General features: G+C 42.8%; 1 protein-coding gene across 1 annotated transcript in view; it reads right to left on the reverse strand.

Moving 5' to 3' along the window:
• Positions 1-14,964, reverse strand: part of VIPR1 (vasoactive intestinal peptide receptor 1) — a 113,880-nt gene extending 98,916 nt beyond the window's left edge. The window contains exon 1 of the mRNA XM_066555149.1: positions 14,888-14,964. Coding sequence (XP_066411246.1) covers positions 14,888-14,944 — 57 coding nt within the window. The 5' untranslated portion in view covers positions 14,945-14,964. The remainder of the gene's footprint in view (positions 1-14,887) is intronic.
• Positions 14,965-15,660: the final 696 nt, after the last annotated feature.

The raw sequence follows: 15,660 nt of genomic DNA on the forward strand, positions 1-15,660 counted from the left end.
CAGTGGATGCTATTCCTTGCCTGTGCTTTTCCCCAGGCTACTCTGCAAGGGAAATCAGCATTTATTTTTAGGTCCATTGCTCTCTGACTGGTTGGGCTCTCCTCCCAGGGCTGCAATATATATTTAATACTTGTTTTCAGAGCTGACAGCCCAGGAAGTTTGAGTGGTGAACTGGCACAGGCAAGAAATCATTAAAAAGGAGAGGGGCATCAACCTGCCAAACATTTTAACTCCCCTTCCAGGAAAAGAGACTTGAACAATTCAATTGTTCATGGGATTCAGCAATTCCATGGTGGGGAAAGAAGCAAGAATCAAAGACACAGTTGCTGTTTGATGAGGATGATGATGGTGATGATGATGGCTTCGCTGTGCAATAACAAATCCTGTCAGATCTGCAGCAGAGGAACATGAGGGGGATACACAATCAGAGCAATTTGCAGGAAGGAAATCAGAGGAAAAAAGTCAGTAAAAAAAAAAAAGGCAGTACAGGAGAGAAAAGTGCACCTGGGCTGCTCAGCATTCCCAGCACAGGGAATGTCCCTGGGAGTGCTGGAGCTTCTGCACATTGGTGATCCAGGTGGGACCAGCAGAGCCAGGCTATTGTATTTGCTGGGAATGCCCCGACGAAGGCAGGAATGATGGATCTGACTCCATGTTCTCAGAAGGCTAATTTATTGCTTTATAATAATTTATTGTATTAAAGAATACTGTACTAAACTACACTAAAGAATACAGAAAGGATACTTACAGAATGCTAAAAAGATAATAATGAAAACTCCTGACTCTTTCCAGAGTCTCTACACAGCTTGGCCCTGATTGGCCAATGAGTGAAAACAACTCACAGCAGAATCCAATGAAACAATCACCTGTGGGTAAACAATCTCCAAACACATTCCAGATGTGAGCACAACAGAGGAGAAGCAAATGAGATCAGAATTGTTTTCCTTTTTCTCTGAGACTTCCCAGGAGAAAAATCCTGGACAAACGATTTTTTTTCAGAGAATGCGAATGCCACACCAGGGCTTGTCCCACACGAGGGATCCAGCTCAGATCTGAGATCACTCCACAGTGGATGTCCCCAAGGGCTGTGCTTCCCAATCCTCTGCAGCTGGGCTCAGGACTCACAACCTCCATCCTCTCCCTCATCCCAGAACCCGAGGTAATCCCATGCTGGGATTGCAGGTCCTGGCCAGACCCTGAGCTCTCCACCACAGCCTGCAGCAATCCCATGGGTTCTTTTCCCTTCCCATTTCTTTCCAAAGAGCAGGGACAGTGCTGGTGAGTTACATGAGGTGTCACCATCATATTTTCTGAAAAATCCCTTCACCAGGATTTCTTCTCCAGGAAACTGGGAAGCCTCAGAGAAAAATGAAAACAATAATTATCTGATTGCTTCTCCTGTGTTTTGCTGCTTTGGAATGTGGTTTGGACGATTGTTTACCAATGACAATTTACAACTGTCATTTACAATGAGAACTGTTCACCAACTGGTCTTTGTTTGATTGGTTTCATGTAAATTGTTTTAACTTAATGACCAACCACTGTCCAGCTGTGTCAAGGCTCTGGAGAGTCACGAGTTTTTCATTAGTATCTTGTTAAGCCTTCTGTAAGTATCCTTTCTTTATTCTTTAGTATAGTTTTGGTACAGTATTTTTTAGTATAATATCATAAAATAATAAATTAGCCTTCCAAGAACATGGACTCAGATTCTCAATTTCTCCTTCATGGTGGGGACCCAGCAAATATCACACCTGAGGGGGTCTTCCCTTCAGGAAAACACCACCTTTCCTCAGCCCTTTACTTTGCTCCTCTTCCACAACTCAGTTGTGGTTTTTGGAAGATGTCCCCTGCCTTTGTTCCACCTCCCTGTATCAACAACACTCAGCAAACAAATTTGCACAGACAACCAAAGCTTCAGCTTTGTAGCTGGGTTTAAAAAGATTTTGAGATATTTGCTTGGTCCCTTAAGGCTCAGGTCAAGTAGACCCAAGGCAGAGATCTCCAACTCTAATTTCCTTTTCTGTCTATAAAACCATCAGGGCTTGGCTAACACAGATTAACCACCAGACATGTCTGGCTCTGGGAACAGCTTTCCAGTGAAAGCAGCACAGCAAAAAGGTGGATTTTAAGAAAATATAAGTAAATAACTGTATGGTTAAAATGGGAGCCCTGTGTTGGCAGACAATTTAAGGAGAAAAGTTGTTCCTCTTATTTAATATAATAAAATTATTACTGTTATTTAATAGAATAAATACTTATTTTAATAATTTAATATTTATTTTAATAGTTTTAATAGAATTAGGTGACTTTAATTTTTAACTTTAATAGTTATTTTAATAGTAATTCCTACTATTTATTGTAATAGTTATTGTTTATTATTCAGTTATTATATGAATAAAAATGATTTGTTATAATAGTTTAATAAATATAAACTCTTAAAATAATAAATAAACTACAAATAATAATGAATTATTAAAATAATAAAATTATTATAATAAATAATTATTATTAATGGTACATAAATATTTTTAAAATATTGTCTTAACTTCCTCAAACATTTACTACTAATATATTAATCATATAAATTCACAAATTTTTATAATAGAAAATTATTTATAAAATATTTTTTTGAAAAATAAAAAATATTTATCAAATATTATTACATCCCCAAGTCTGTAAAATACAAATGAAAACAACAGCTGAGATGGAAGGCACAAATACACAAACCAACACCAGGAGGCCCTTCCTCATGGTGTATAAATTTAATTATAGTGTAGATCACACACTTCCAGAGCACCTTCAGCCTCTGGCAGACACCAATGAAGCATCTCCAAAAGAAGTAGGGACCAAGATAAATGGATCTCTAAAAGCAACATCTCAAAGCAGAGTTTTATTAAGTGCTCTTCCAGCCATGATTGACTGCTGATATATGACACAAGGTATTTTTTATTTGACTGACTAGCACAGCCAGAGGCAGAAAAAAGCTTTTAAAGCTCTTTACCCCTGGAACACAGCAAGGAAATTTCCAGCTATGCATTTCATGGGTCTGAAAAGAACTGTTCTGAGTTCTGTCAAGGTCGTTAATTACAGAAATAAAAATCAAAAAAGAGCAATTAGCACCTGCAGGGACTAAATCAGCCAGGCAGGAGGAGCTGGTGGGACCAGCAGCCCTTGGTGGGGATGTGAAGAGTTATCACCTCTGGGGCAGCATGGAGTGAGCAGGTGGGAAGGAAATTGTGGCATGACATAAAAATCCCCATCTCCACGGAGTTTGAGGGGTTTAGTGCCCACAAGAGCCAGGAATGTTAATTTGGGAGCTTGGCTCTAAATCTCTGCCTGTCACGAAGGATGGGAGAGATGGTTTTGCCACAGGACACCCTCCTCAACCAGCACTCTGATTTCATAATGGATTTTTTCGCTTCTATAATACAATATTTTATATTGTTCCCTCTGTTATTTTAGTACTCTGCACCTTCATTTAGCCTTTGTACAGAAACTAGGCATGCTCTTAACACCTGGGTATCCAAACTTGGATAGAATCTATAGCTTTACAGGAAAAAGAATCCAGTTGGATCATGCATGAATCTAGGTATTCTACCTTCTTAGTAAGCACTGATTTTCAGGCTAAATCCACAGCAATGGCTTTATTCCTCTTTTATCCCTCAGGAAGTATTGCTACACCTGAAAGCACACATTTTTATAAGCAAAAATATATACACACATATATAAATACCCATTTTGTTCCAAGAGATGCTGTTATTTCTCTTGATAAAACCTTTCCTCATCTGCATTGCACACAAAGAGGCAAAGATAAGCCTTTGATACACCCTGTGCTGTGTGAATTCCCTGGAAAGGGAGAGGGGCAAGGAGGAACAAAGCTTAATTTTGCTGGAGATGCTGCTGAAAACAAAACTGTTGGAACAGTTCCTATGCCCCAGCCACAAAGCATCACCTCCAGCAGGTGAAAAGAAAGCTTTGCACAGAGAAACTCTGCAAAAAACCACACTGTCCAAGGAGAGTCAGGGAGCAAAGAGCAGAAGAGGTGGAAAATTTCCTTGAGGGGGATCACTGGAATTAAGTGAATGGCTGAGACCCCAATTACAGACATGTTTAATGTCATATTCTCCCCCAAAAAATACACTCAGCCCTGCAGCCAACATTTGAGCACATCAGAAATTCCTGGTGTAGTGCTTGGACTCCTCTTGGTGCCCTGGAAAGCTGGGAGCTCTCTCAGCAGCAGTGTTTTAATCTGCCTTTGAGGATGTCAAGCAAAAAGACAACCTGTTCCTTTTGTGAAAACAGGCTGGAAAAGCCCAATTGTTCTTAAAAAGTAGGATGAAAATGGTAAGAAAACCAACAGATGGATGGAGCTGTGGAAGGAAGCAAGTGAAAAGCCCAATTGTTCTTAAAAAGCAGGATAAATTTGATAAAAAACCCAATAGATGGATGCTGATGTAGAAGGAAACAAGCGAAAACCTAATTGATCTTAAAAAGCAGGATGAAAATGGTAAAAATCCCAATAGATGGATGGAGGTGTGGAAGGGAACAAGCAAAAACCTAATTGATCTTAAAAAGCATGATGAAAATGGTAAAAATCCCAATAGATGGATGCTGATGTGGAAGGAAAAAAAGTAAATTGACTCTTTTGCCATTTGCATTTTGCTTTGGAATGACCCCAGGGCAACAGGAAAACCCCAGGAACTCTCAAAGAGGGGATCCCAAAGCTCCATCACCCCCCCACAGAACTCCCAGCACACACTCAGCAAGGGGAGCAAAGCAGCCACACCATTCCTTGCTGAATTATCCTAAATTACATGGGGAAAAAAAGCAGCCAAAAAATGCCAGGCACAGCGCAGGACTGAGCCCAGCCACTGATGGTGAGGAGGATGATGTGACTTTGGCTACTTTAAACCAGGCACAGGTTTAATCTCCACTCAGGAAACTCTAGAGTGTAGTGAAAGTTGACTTAAAATTAAAAAAAAAAAATTAAAAAAAAGAAAAAGAAAGAAGTAAAGAAGTAAAGAAGTAAAGAAGTAAAGAAGTAAAGAAGTAAAGAAGTAAAGAAGTAAAGAAGTAAAGAAGTAAAGAAGTAAAGAAGTAAAGAAGTAAAGAAGTAAAGAAGTAAAGAAGTAAAGAAGTAAAGAAGTAAAGAAGTAAAGAAGTAAAGAAGTAAAGAAGTAAAGAAGTAAAGAAGTAAAGAAGTAAAGAAGTAAAGAAGTAAAGAAGTAAAGAAGTAAAGAAGTAAAGAAGTAAAGAAGTAAAGAAGTAAAGAAGTAAAGAAGTAGAGAAGTAAAGAAGTAGAGAAGTAAAGAAGTAGAGAAGTAGAGAAAGAAGAAGTGGAGAAAGAAGAAGAGGAGAAAGAAGAAGTGGAGAAAGAAGAAGTGGAGAAAGAAGAAGAGGAGAAAGAAGAAGAGGAGAAAGAAGAAGAGGAGAAAGAAGAAGAGGAGAAAGAAGAGGAGAAAGAAGAGGAGAAAGAAGAGGAGAAAGAAGAGGAGAAAGAAGAGGAGAAAGAAGAGGAGAAAGAAGAGGAGAAAGAAGAGGAGAAAGAAGAGGAGAAAGAAGAGGAGAAAGAAGAGGAGAAAGAAGAGGAGAAAGAAGAGGAGAAAGAAGAGGAGAAAGAAGAGGAGAAAGAAGAGGAGAAAGAAGAGGAGAAAGAAGAGGAGAAAGAAGAGGAGAAAGAAGAGGAGAAAGAAGAGGAGAAAGAAGAGGAGAAAGAAGAGGAGAAAGAAGAGGAGAAAGAAGAGGAGAAAGAAGAGGAGAAAGAAGAGGAGAAAGAAGAGGAGAAAGAAGAGGAGAAAGAAGAGGAGAAAGAAGAGGAGAAAGAAGAGGAGAAAGAAGAGGAGAAAGAAGAGGAGAAAGAAGAGGAGAAAGAAGAGGAGAAAGAAGAGGAGAAGAAGAGGAGAAGAAGAGGAGAAGAAGAAAGAAGAAAAGGAAGAAAAGAAGAAAAAAAGCAAGTACATGTGTGCCACACAGCCATGTGCAGGATGAACAAGTTCCCCTCTCCCCTGACAAATGGATGGGGTAGAAGATATAACAATAATCACCACATTCACTAACAATGAAAGGTGGATCTGGCAAAATAAAGGTGGCAGAGGTGCAATCCCCAGCAGGGTTTGGATCCTGGCCATTTCCAAGTGCATAAAAATGCTGAGGGTCAGCCTTGAGGCTGATTTTCATTTTGGTGCAGAAGTGCAGAGTTGTATGTTATGTCCTTTTTTCCAGGGGTGGTGGTGATCACAAGCACGTTTAATTTTGTTTCATTTCCTTCCTGCCTGGCGAGGGGATGTGTGTTCCTCAAAGTCTGAGCTGCCACTTGGGAGAGATGAAATAAAACCTGGTTTTGGGTAAGGAATGAAGCAGGCTGCAGGGAAGAGCTCAGCATGGAGGAAATTTCCTTTGTTTTTTTTTCACTCTTACACCACACAATAAACCAGTTTGAGGCTTAAGATCTCCAAAGAGAGGTGTCTGCCAAAGGAATGAAGTGCCACTGTGTCTCTGCAAGGTGCAGAATGAAGTCACTTTAATTTTGGTGTTCACAGCATCACAGGGTCCCAGAATCCTACAATGGATTGGGTTGAGAGGCACCTTCAAGATCACCTCCTTCCAACCCCACAGGGCATCTGCAGGGGCTTCCCTCTCTGCCAAGGGATGATGTGGGGATATTTTTCTATCCCTCCAGTGGTCTGGAAGTGGTCAGCAGTGAAGGCAGGGTCAGAGGCAGAGCTCCCACAGGAGGTGAGACCATCCTGGTCACTCAGACACCCAAAATGCCAAAACTGGGATGTCCTGATCTGCCAGGAGAATGCCACCTGCAAGGGAGCTGCCAGGCTGAGCATCTGTGACAGCCAGTGACATCTGGGAGGGCCCTGGGGACACTGCTCAGATGTTGGTGGGGATGTTCCAGATCACCAGGGATTAATTGGAACATCTGTTAAACACAGAATCCAGGCTGGAGCCTCAAATACATCTGTTCAAAAGACACCCAATGGATTTCAGCTTTCAAAAGGAGACACCAGGTATTGATATTCTGCCCTCCAGACAAGAATTGTGTTTAAATAGATTTTTTTTTTCCCCATAACTCTTGATGAGATGACAGGAATGAGGATAAAAAAAAACCAACCTGTGGAGCTGATACAGGAGGAGGAACACCCCTGCTGAAAAAAGAACAGGGTCATGGTGGTGGTGGCTCAGCAGAGCTGGGATCTCTGCATTCAATTCCTTTGGCCTCTTCTCCACTTTAAATTGATGCAAATCAATGGAGCCAGGCCATGACAGCCAGCAGAATTCATCAAAACCACATGACCCACCCAGCTCGTTAGAGAAATGTATCAAAAATAACCCCCCTTTGGTTCTGAATTAGAAAATAATCACAATTTGTGCAAACACCAGAATTTAAATGGCAAGCAGATTTACAGAAGTGTAAACCTCCAGCTCCCAATGCAAACAGTGAAATGGAGAGTTAGGGACTGCCCTGCTGGGGAGGAGAAACCCACCTAATGCCACTAATGGAGGAATTTAAAGCTGTTAAAATCCACTGGTGCAGCTGACTGAAAAAGTGACTGTGTTAATTTAAAATACATCAGGGTCTCTAAAATTCCTGTAGAGGAATAGGGCTTTACATCCTGGAAATCCTACATACATCTATACATATATATATATATATATATACACACACACTCTATATAAATATATATATATATATATATACACACTATATATATACACACACATATATATGGGCATATATATATACAAATATAAATATTACAATTTATAAATGCATATTAAAATATATAAATATAACTATAAATATATAAGTATATATATGTATATATACACACTATATATACATACACACACATATATTTATATATACACATATATACATATGCACACATATATGGGCATATATATACAAATATAAATATTAAAATTTATAAATGGATATTAAAATATATAAATATAAATATAAATATATAAGTATATATATGTATATATATACAGACTACATATACATACACACACACATATATACACATATATTTATACATACACATATATACATATATACACATATATATGGGCATATATATACAAATATAAATATTAAAATTTATAAATGGATATTAAAATATATAAGTATAAATATAACTATAAATATATAAGTGTATATATACACACTATATATATACACATACACATATATATACATATATACACAGATATATATGGGCATATATGTACAAATATAAATACTAAAATTTATAAATGTATATTAAATATATAAATATAACTATAAATATATAAATATATATTATATGTAACAGTAAGTGCTGGAGATAAGATCTGCCCCAATAAAGTACCAGCAAAGCAGCACTAATGTGAGCTCTGCAGCCAGGAGCAACCCACAGCACACATCCCTGCCCACAAAAACCTCCCTAAATTCACTCCACAAACCAAATGGCCCCGCTGGGGGCTGATGCCACCCCCTCCATCCTGCAGCCAGGGCTGCACTGACCTCAGGGCACTGCATCTGCCTGGCACCCCCAGCACTGGGGGCAAAAATAACAGAGAAAAGGGCTGGAAGAGCAAGGAAATCTCACATCTGCTTGCTCCTCTCCACCTCACCTGCTTGCTCCCAGCAGGTCAGGCCTTGTTCACAGAGAATATTTATTTTTGTGTGGATTAGCAAGTATTAATCAGAGGTTCTTTGCTATTATAGCTCTCCCCTTGTTAGGGTTGATTCATGAGGCTGAGCTGGTTCAAAGTCCCAGCCAAGGGGATGCTCCTAAGAAAGCTGAAGTTTTGGGGTGGAAAATATTTGTGCTGTGTTAACAACATCCTCATCAAAGGGGGAAGTTACTGGTTCATCCTCAGAAAGTTATGTTTCTTAATTAAAATTATTTATCCTTAAAAAAAATTTATAAAAAATACAGTCCAATTTTTTAACTTATTAAAAGAAACTACTACAAAACCCACAATTTATGAAACTTTTATAGAAATAAAAAACTAATAAATATCTGAATCCAAACAAAAAATACCATCTCATACATTTAATCCCAACCCTAACAAAACAAAACAAAAACCTCAACATGCACCTTTTCTTTTACATCTACAGGAGCTTTTAGTTCTTTCAGCAGTGCTGAAGCAGCCTGATATTGCCCCATTTAACAGATAAATGGGTTTTAAAATGATGCAACGAGCATCCAATGGCTCTGGGAGCTCATCCCCTCCTCGAAAATCTCCTTAGAACCTTCCCCATGACGCTTCCTGAGTGGTAATGAACGAATTCTTCATGTGTCAGAGAGCTGAGAATTTTAGACTTTCTGTACTAGGAGACTCTAACCCCCAGGAGAACACTGCATTTAACCTGAAGCCATGGAAAAAACTTCCAAATTTGATTGATAACACTAAGATTACAGGTGTGTAGTTGATTAGAAGTGTGTAATATCACAAAATAGAAAACTTAGAGTTTAAAGTTTTGGAATCTAGTTATATATATGGGACAAGATAGAAGTTTTAAAGCAGTAGCTAGCTGTTCTTCTTTACCTTCTTCATGAGTTGAGTAGTATTTTGTAATTAAACAGAAAAGTCTGCATGGGGGGCTTTGAGTGATTAGTTATTAAGTTAAAAATGAAAATAATTTAAGTATCATTTCTTAATTAAATAGTTTAGCCTTAAAAAAAAAACCTTGTAGTGAAAGATTGTGAACCATTTTGTGCCTTGTTAATGAAAGACTACAAAACTCCCTGCTGTGAGACTGTAACATAGGTAAGAAATAATAAACATCTAAATAAAAATAATAATAAATTATTATCTAATGATAAATAATCTAATAATTAGATAATAATAAATGATCGAAATAATAAACATGTAAATAATACACAATCATCCCAAGTTCCAAGTAATAAACATGTAAATAATACACAATCAATCCCAGCCTCAACAGAGGTAGGAAAAAATCCCAGGAAAGGTGAAGGATGTGCCCAGAGAGATGAATCAGCCCAGAGAAATCCCTGGTGCTCATTCTGTAAAAAGGGGTGGTGACCAAAAGGCTGCTCAGGTGGGGACCAGCCTCCTCCAGCCGTGCCCAGGACCTCCCTGCCACGGCAGGAGCTGTGGAGCTCTGGGTGGATGCCACTCTGAGGGTTGGCATCACACCCCTGGCCCTCTCACAGACCCAAAGGTTTGGGTTTTCTGCCCCTGCAGCCCTCTGAGATCTCATTTTCAGAGGCAAAAGCGTCTCCCCTCTTGGCTGAGGTCCCACCCAGCTGAAGCTGTGGGAGCTGGGACTTCTGGAGAACCTCTGGGAGCGTGGAGAAGCTGCACTCAGCAGCCACAGAGGGAAACCTGCACAGGGCAGCCCAGGGGGACAAACCCCTGCCTTGGAGCAGGCCAGTCTGTGTGTCTGTCCATCCTGCTGGGGCACAGCTCCAGCCCCTCCTGCTCTGGGCTCTGCAGTCACCTCCATCTCCTTTTGTCTGTGCCTTTGGGATTTTTTCTCGGCTGCATTTCCTAGATTGTGATCCTTGCAAAGCTCTTTCCTCTTCTTTCCAGCACAGAAGAGAGCAAGGAGTGGGGCTGTATTTAATGCCACAGCCTTTCCCAGGCATTGGAAAACCACAAAATCCATGTCCCCTGGGGCAGGGTAATGCAGCAGGGGAAGTGACAATAGCACAAGAGTGACACTGCCACACTGGTGCTGACCTGGTCTGAGGGCAGGGTGTGACCTCCTGCATTCCTAAAACCCAGCTGAATCCTGCTCCCCACCAAAGCCTGACTTAGATGTTTTATTCTGCACAGATAATCTGAGCCCCTTCCTGAATTTCAGCCACTCAGGGTGTGACAAATCTCCTCCAAGTGCACTCAGATCTGACTTTAAAAAAAAGATCATCAAATCTCAGGTCTCGTTTTCCACAGTGTCTGGTGCCCTTCCCCAGGCTGCCAATAAATGGGACACTTGATGCTGAACAGGGAGATCTCCCTCCTGTCCTTCCCTCTGTTCCAAAAGATTTGTGTCTACATTCTAGCCCAAACAGCAGAAAATTCCCACTCCTCCCAGGCTATCAGCAGATCATGTGGAAGATTGACTTTGACAAGTCACCAGTCTCTCCAGTTGTTTCTGCTGGAGACCATCTGGTAAAAACAAAAACCTCTCTATTTCTTTTTCCTTTTTTCCCCCCTGAAAATGAATATAAACTCTGCATGTTTGCCATTTCTAAGGCAGCCTTGCAGCTGAAACATCTCTTTCCTGACATTAGTCAGTCTCCACTTGCAATTTGCCAAATGTGAGAGCATCCCCCTGTTCTGCATCCCCTGACTGCCCTGATGCCTCCATCAAGGAGGAGGAAAGCCAAGTGGGAGAGGCAAAAAACCACTCAAAAACTCACTGTGAAACACTGAGAACAAAACGTTTTGTCAGCCTCAGGAGCCACCACAGGACAAAATGCAACTCACCTGAATTTGCATTCCTATCTGGAGCAGCCCCTCTGGCTCTTACACCTCTCACTGAGCAGTTGGAACCACAGGTTTTTGAAGTGTTATAAAAACGGAGGAAATGCACCTTCAGACCCAAAATTCACAACCCAGTGGCTTTCCCTGTCCATGGTCCCACCTGGCTCCTGCTGCTGAGTGTCTGGTAAAAATCCCTTTTTAAACAGCACCCAGGTGGGCTCTGCTGTTACAGCCCATCCCAATTCCTGGCTGGCTGTCCCGAGTTTCCCTGCTGGACACAAACCTCTGGGCTGGGAGGGTGTGATAATCATGGTGTGAATGCCCCTGCTGCCTGCTGGTGAGTAAAACACAGCCTGAAACAGCTTTAAGTATTTCCCCTAAATTTCTCTATTTCCCCCTCAAGATACTGTTCCCCCCCCCAATATTTTACAATTTTGCCTTTTTTATGCCCTAAGTAAGAGCTCCCACAATATAACTCTGATTTTGTGTCCTCTCTGAAAACTTTATAGAGAGGCAGAGAGGCTTTCAGAGCTACCCAGATGCAGGGTTGGGCAACTGGTTCTCCTGAAGAAAGTCAGTCATGCATTTATACAAGCAAAAATGGAATAAATCATACACCCAGTGATACACACAGGGTTCGTGGCAAGGCCTTTGTTAAACACATATTGTTATTGCTAAAGGATCTTTGTGCAGGAACTGGCCTGGAGGATTCCAGTGAGAACCTTGTCTTTTGGCCAAAACCAGTGGTTGTTTTGTTTGAAGTATATTTATGTCACTTCACAGATTCTCAATCAATGACAGGAGGAGAGAGACACGGACGCAGCTGAAGTGGTTGTTCTGATTTCTGTGGAGCTCAGATTTCACTGATTCTCCACACTGATCACATCTCCTGATGAAGAATCAGATCTGAGTTGTTTTATTCTTTTCCATCACAAACCTACTTCAAGGCTGGAACAGAGCAAAGCTCTGAAGAAAAGCACAAATTACACCAGCTGGGCAGATTTGGCTAATTCAAGGAGCTTGAAGTCTGAAGGCACGTGGAATCCACCAACTGCTTCAAATTATCCACATCTCATGTTCTAGACACACACTGGGAGAAAAAAAAAGTGTCTAATTTGTAGCTCTTCAGGCCAAATTATCTTAATTACACCCCTAAAAGCAACACGGAAGAACCTAAAAGGGATTATTGTGCATTTACACCACTTCACCACCATTAACACTTTAATTCCAACTTTTCCAAGCTGCCCCTGGCAGGAGGGCAGGACTTTGGTGAGCGTGGCCTGATGACCTCAGCAAATGAGATCTACCCAATTCCCTCTTCTCCACAGCGTGCATGATGAGAGGGGAAAGTTTACAACAGCAATTAGAAACCACATGGCTGCAAGAGTTTTATGGTGCTGAACTTGTTGATCAGCCACTTGTTCAGAGGTTTTTTTTTCCCCCAAGGACGTACCAATAAAAATTATCACAAGAAATTAAACGAAATAAACCCAAACCAACCAAGCTCTGCTGAGCCATCACGGGTCCCAGAGCTGGATTATGACTGCAGAGCTACTTTTGCTTTAAAAATCAGCACCAAATCCCAGGTTTAAGCTGAGAAACAAACCAGGGATTTTCTCCAGCACTGAGGCAGTTCAGTATTAGTCACCTTGCAGATCAGTGCTGATAAGGAGCATGTGAATCTTTTTAACCCACCAGCATGAACCAGATCCCAGGAACATTAACAACAACAACAGAATAATAAAAGTGTTGGAAAGGAAGCAGTTACAGGATTGCACCCAGTCTTGTGCTGCCCCAAAGCTTTAGGGGTTTGTGCTTATTGGTGACAGCCCAAGAGCATCACCCACAGCCTGATCCTGCCACCCTTGCAGGGTGAATTTCAGCAGCCCTGTGACCTCACCCTCTGCAGGATCTGGCCCCAGAGGAGCCCCTCATGCCAACAATCTTTAAAGAAATGGGAATTTTGCCAAGGGCTTCAGTGGAAGCAAGAATTGGAGTAGCTCCAGCAGCTGATGAGAACGCTTCCCCCTTCTCCTTTACCCAGCTCCAGCCCTGGACACTTGGGCTATTTTGGATCTTCCCTAAAGCAAGCTCTGTAGAATCCCAAGAACTGATTGCCTGGTCCTTTTTTTTTAGTACTTTAATCCATTTTCCCAACCTGTTCATCCTCTAAGAAATTCTTCGGCAATGCAGATGGGTGAGGGGCTCATGGCGAAAGCCAAAAAAAATTACAATTAAATTTGTACATTTGTTTCATTCCTTGTGGGACGAGGAGAGAAGAAAAGGGAGAAAGAAGGGGAGACAAGTGATGCACTGACAATCTGGGTTAACTTCCCCTCTCTGAGGCTCAGCTTGCTTGGTCTGACTCTGCTTTAAGACCAGGCTGGAAGATGCTCCTGAGCAACTGGTCTACTGAAAGCTGTCCTGTCCACAGAGCTTTGGAATCAGCCGCATTTTATTTCCAACCATGCTACAATTCTGTGATGGTTCTGGGACCACAAGCACCATCACCAGCCCAGCAGAGCAAACACAGGTGACTTGCAAGGGATGGTACAACCCAATTGTGGTGGGCAACCTCACCCAGCCCTACAGGAAAACAGCTGTGGGAGCAGGTCACACGTGAGAGGAAAACTCAGCCACAGCCAGCACCAAATCTCCCCCCAAGCCCAGGCTGCTAAATTAAAACCAGTCTCGTTCTAAATCAAACCCTGCGAGGAAACGAGCTGCCAGAACAAAGCGAGATCAGCGAACTGCAGCCTCCCTGAATGGTCTGGAATGGAAAGGACCTAAAGATCCTCCAGTTCCACCCGCTGTCATGGGCAGGGACACTTTCCTTGGAGCGGGGAGTTGAGCTAAGCATGCAGGAGCCGTGCCCTGTGCCTGCTGGCACGGAGGTTTATTTAGCTCGGTTCAGCTCGGCTCGCACGTGTGACCCCGTGCGGGGCAGCCACAGCTCCAGGAGGAACAAACCCGAGACATCACGGACCCGACAGCGGGGAAATCACACCTGGCAGAGACACGGAGCCCTGGAAAGCGGCTCCGAGCTTTGCCCAACTTCTGGCAGCTGCCGGCAGAGCCCATCCCAGCGCCCCTGGGGAAAAGCTCATCCCGTTATCCCCAGGTGTGGGGCGAGCACTGCAGGACTCACCGAGCTCCGGAACAGAAACCAAAGCGAGCCAAAAGCCACCAAACCCGAATGACAGCGAAACGCGGAGCCGCTCGTGGAACAAACCGCAGAAATCCCAAAGGGAATCCCCGCAGCTCAAAGGGATCCTCTCACGCCCGGAGGGGACGCACACCTGAACCTACATGCGATCCGAGCGCTCGCTCTTTCCCGCATTCCCACGCACGGGGAAAGGAGCAGATCCTCCCAAAGTTGCCCGAAGTTTGCCCGAGGCGCTCCCCGCTCGGGCACTCGCTGGAATTCACTCACCGCGGCCAGCAGGCAGCCCAGCAGCGGCACGGCCCCGCGCAGCCCCGGGCCCCGCATCCCGCCCGAGCCCCGCCGCATCCAGCGGGCACGGCAGCGGCAGCAGCACGGGAGGAGGAGAAGAGGAGGAGGAGGAAGGAGGAGAAGAGGAGGAGGAGGAGGCAGCGGCTCCGAGCCCGCTCCGCCGAGCCCGCACCGCCCCCGCCGCCTCCTGCGCGGGGCGGCTCCGGCACCGCCCCCGCCCGCCCCAGGTACGGCCGGGACCGGGAGCCCCGGCTCCTTCCCCCTCCTTTTCCTGCCTTTTCCTGCCTTTTCACCCCGCTTTCCTTGACCTTTAATAATTTTCCCTTCCCCCCTTTTCCCCTCTTCTTCCGTTTTTCCTTCTTGCCCTTTCTTTCTCCTTTCTTTCCCTTCCTTTCTCTTTCTTTCCCATTTCCCTTCTCATCCCCCTCTTCCCTACTTTTCATTTTTTCCCTTTATCTTTTTCCATTCTGTCATTTCTTTTTATTTCCTATTTCTTCTTCTTTTTTTCCTCTTCTCTTCCCCCTTTCTCTCCTATTTCCCACATTTCCTTTTCACTATTTCCCCCTTTCCTCTCTCTTCCTGTTTTACTTTGTCTCCCTTTTAATCTTTTTCTTTCACCCTTTCTGTCCCCTTTTTTCTTTTTCTTTTTCATTCCCCTCTTGTTCTCTATTTCCCCCCTTTTCCCCCCTTTTCCCCCCTTTTCCCCCCTTTTCCCCCCTTTTCCCTTTCCTTTCCTTTCCTTTCCTTTCCTT

Source organism: Molothrus aeneus, chromosome 1 (assembly GCF_037042795.1).
Source record: "Molothrus aeneus isolate 106 chromosome 1, BPBGC_Maene_1.0, whole genome shotgun sequence".
NCBI lineage: Eukaryota > Metazoa > Chordata > Aves > Passeriformes > Icteridae > Molothrus > Molothrus aeneus.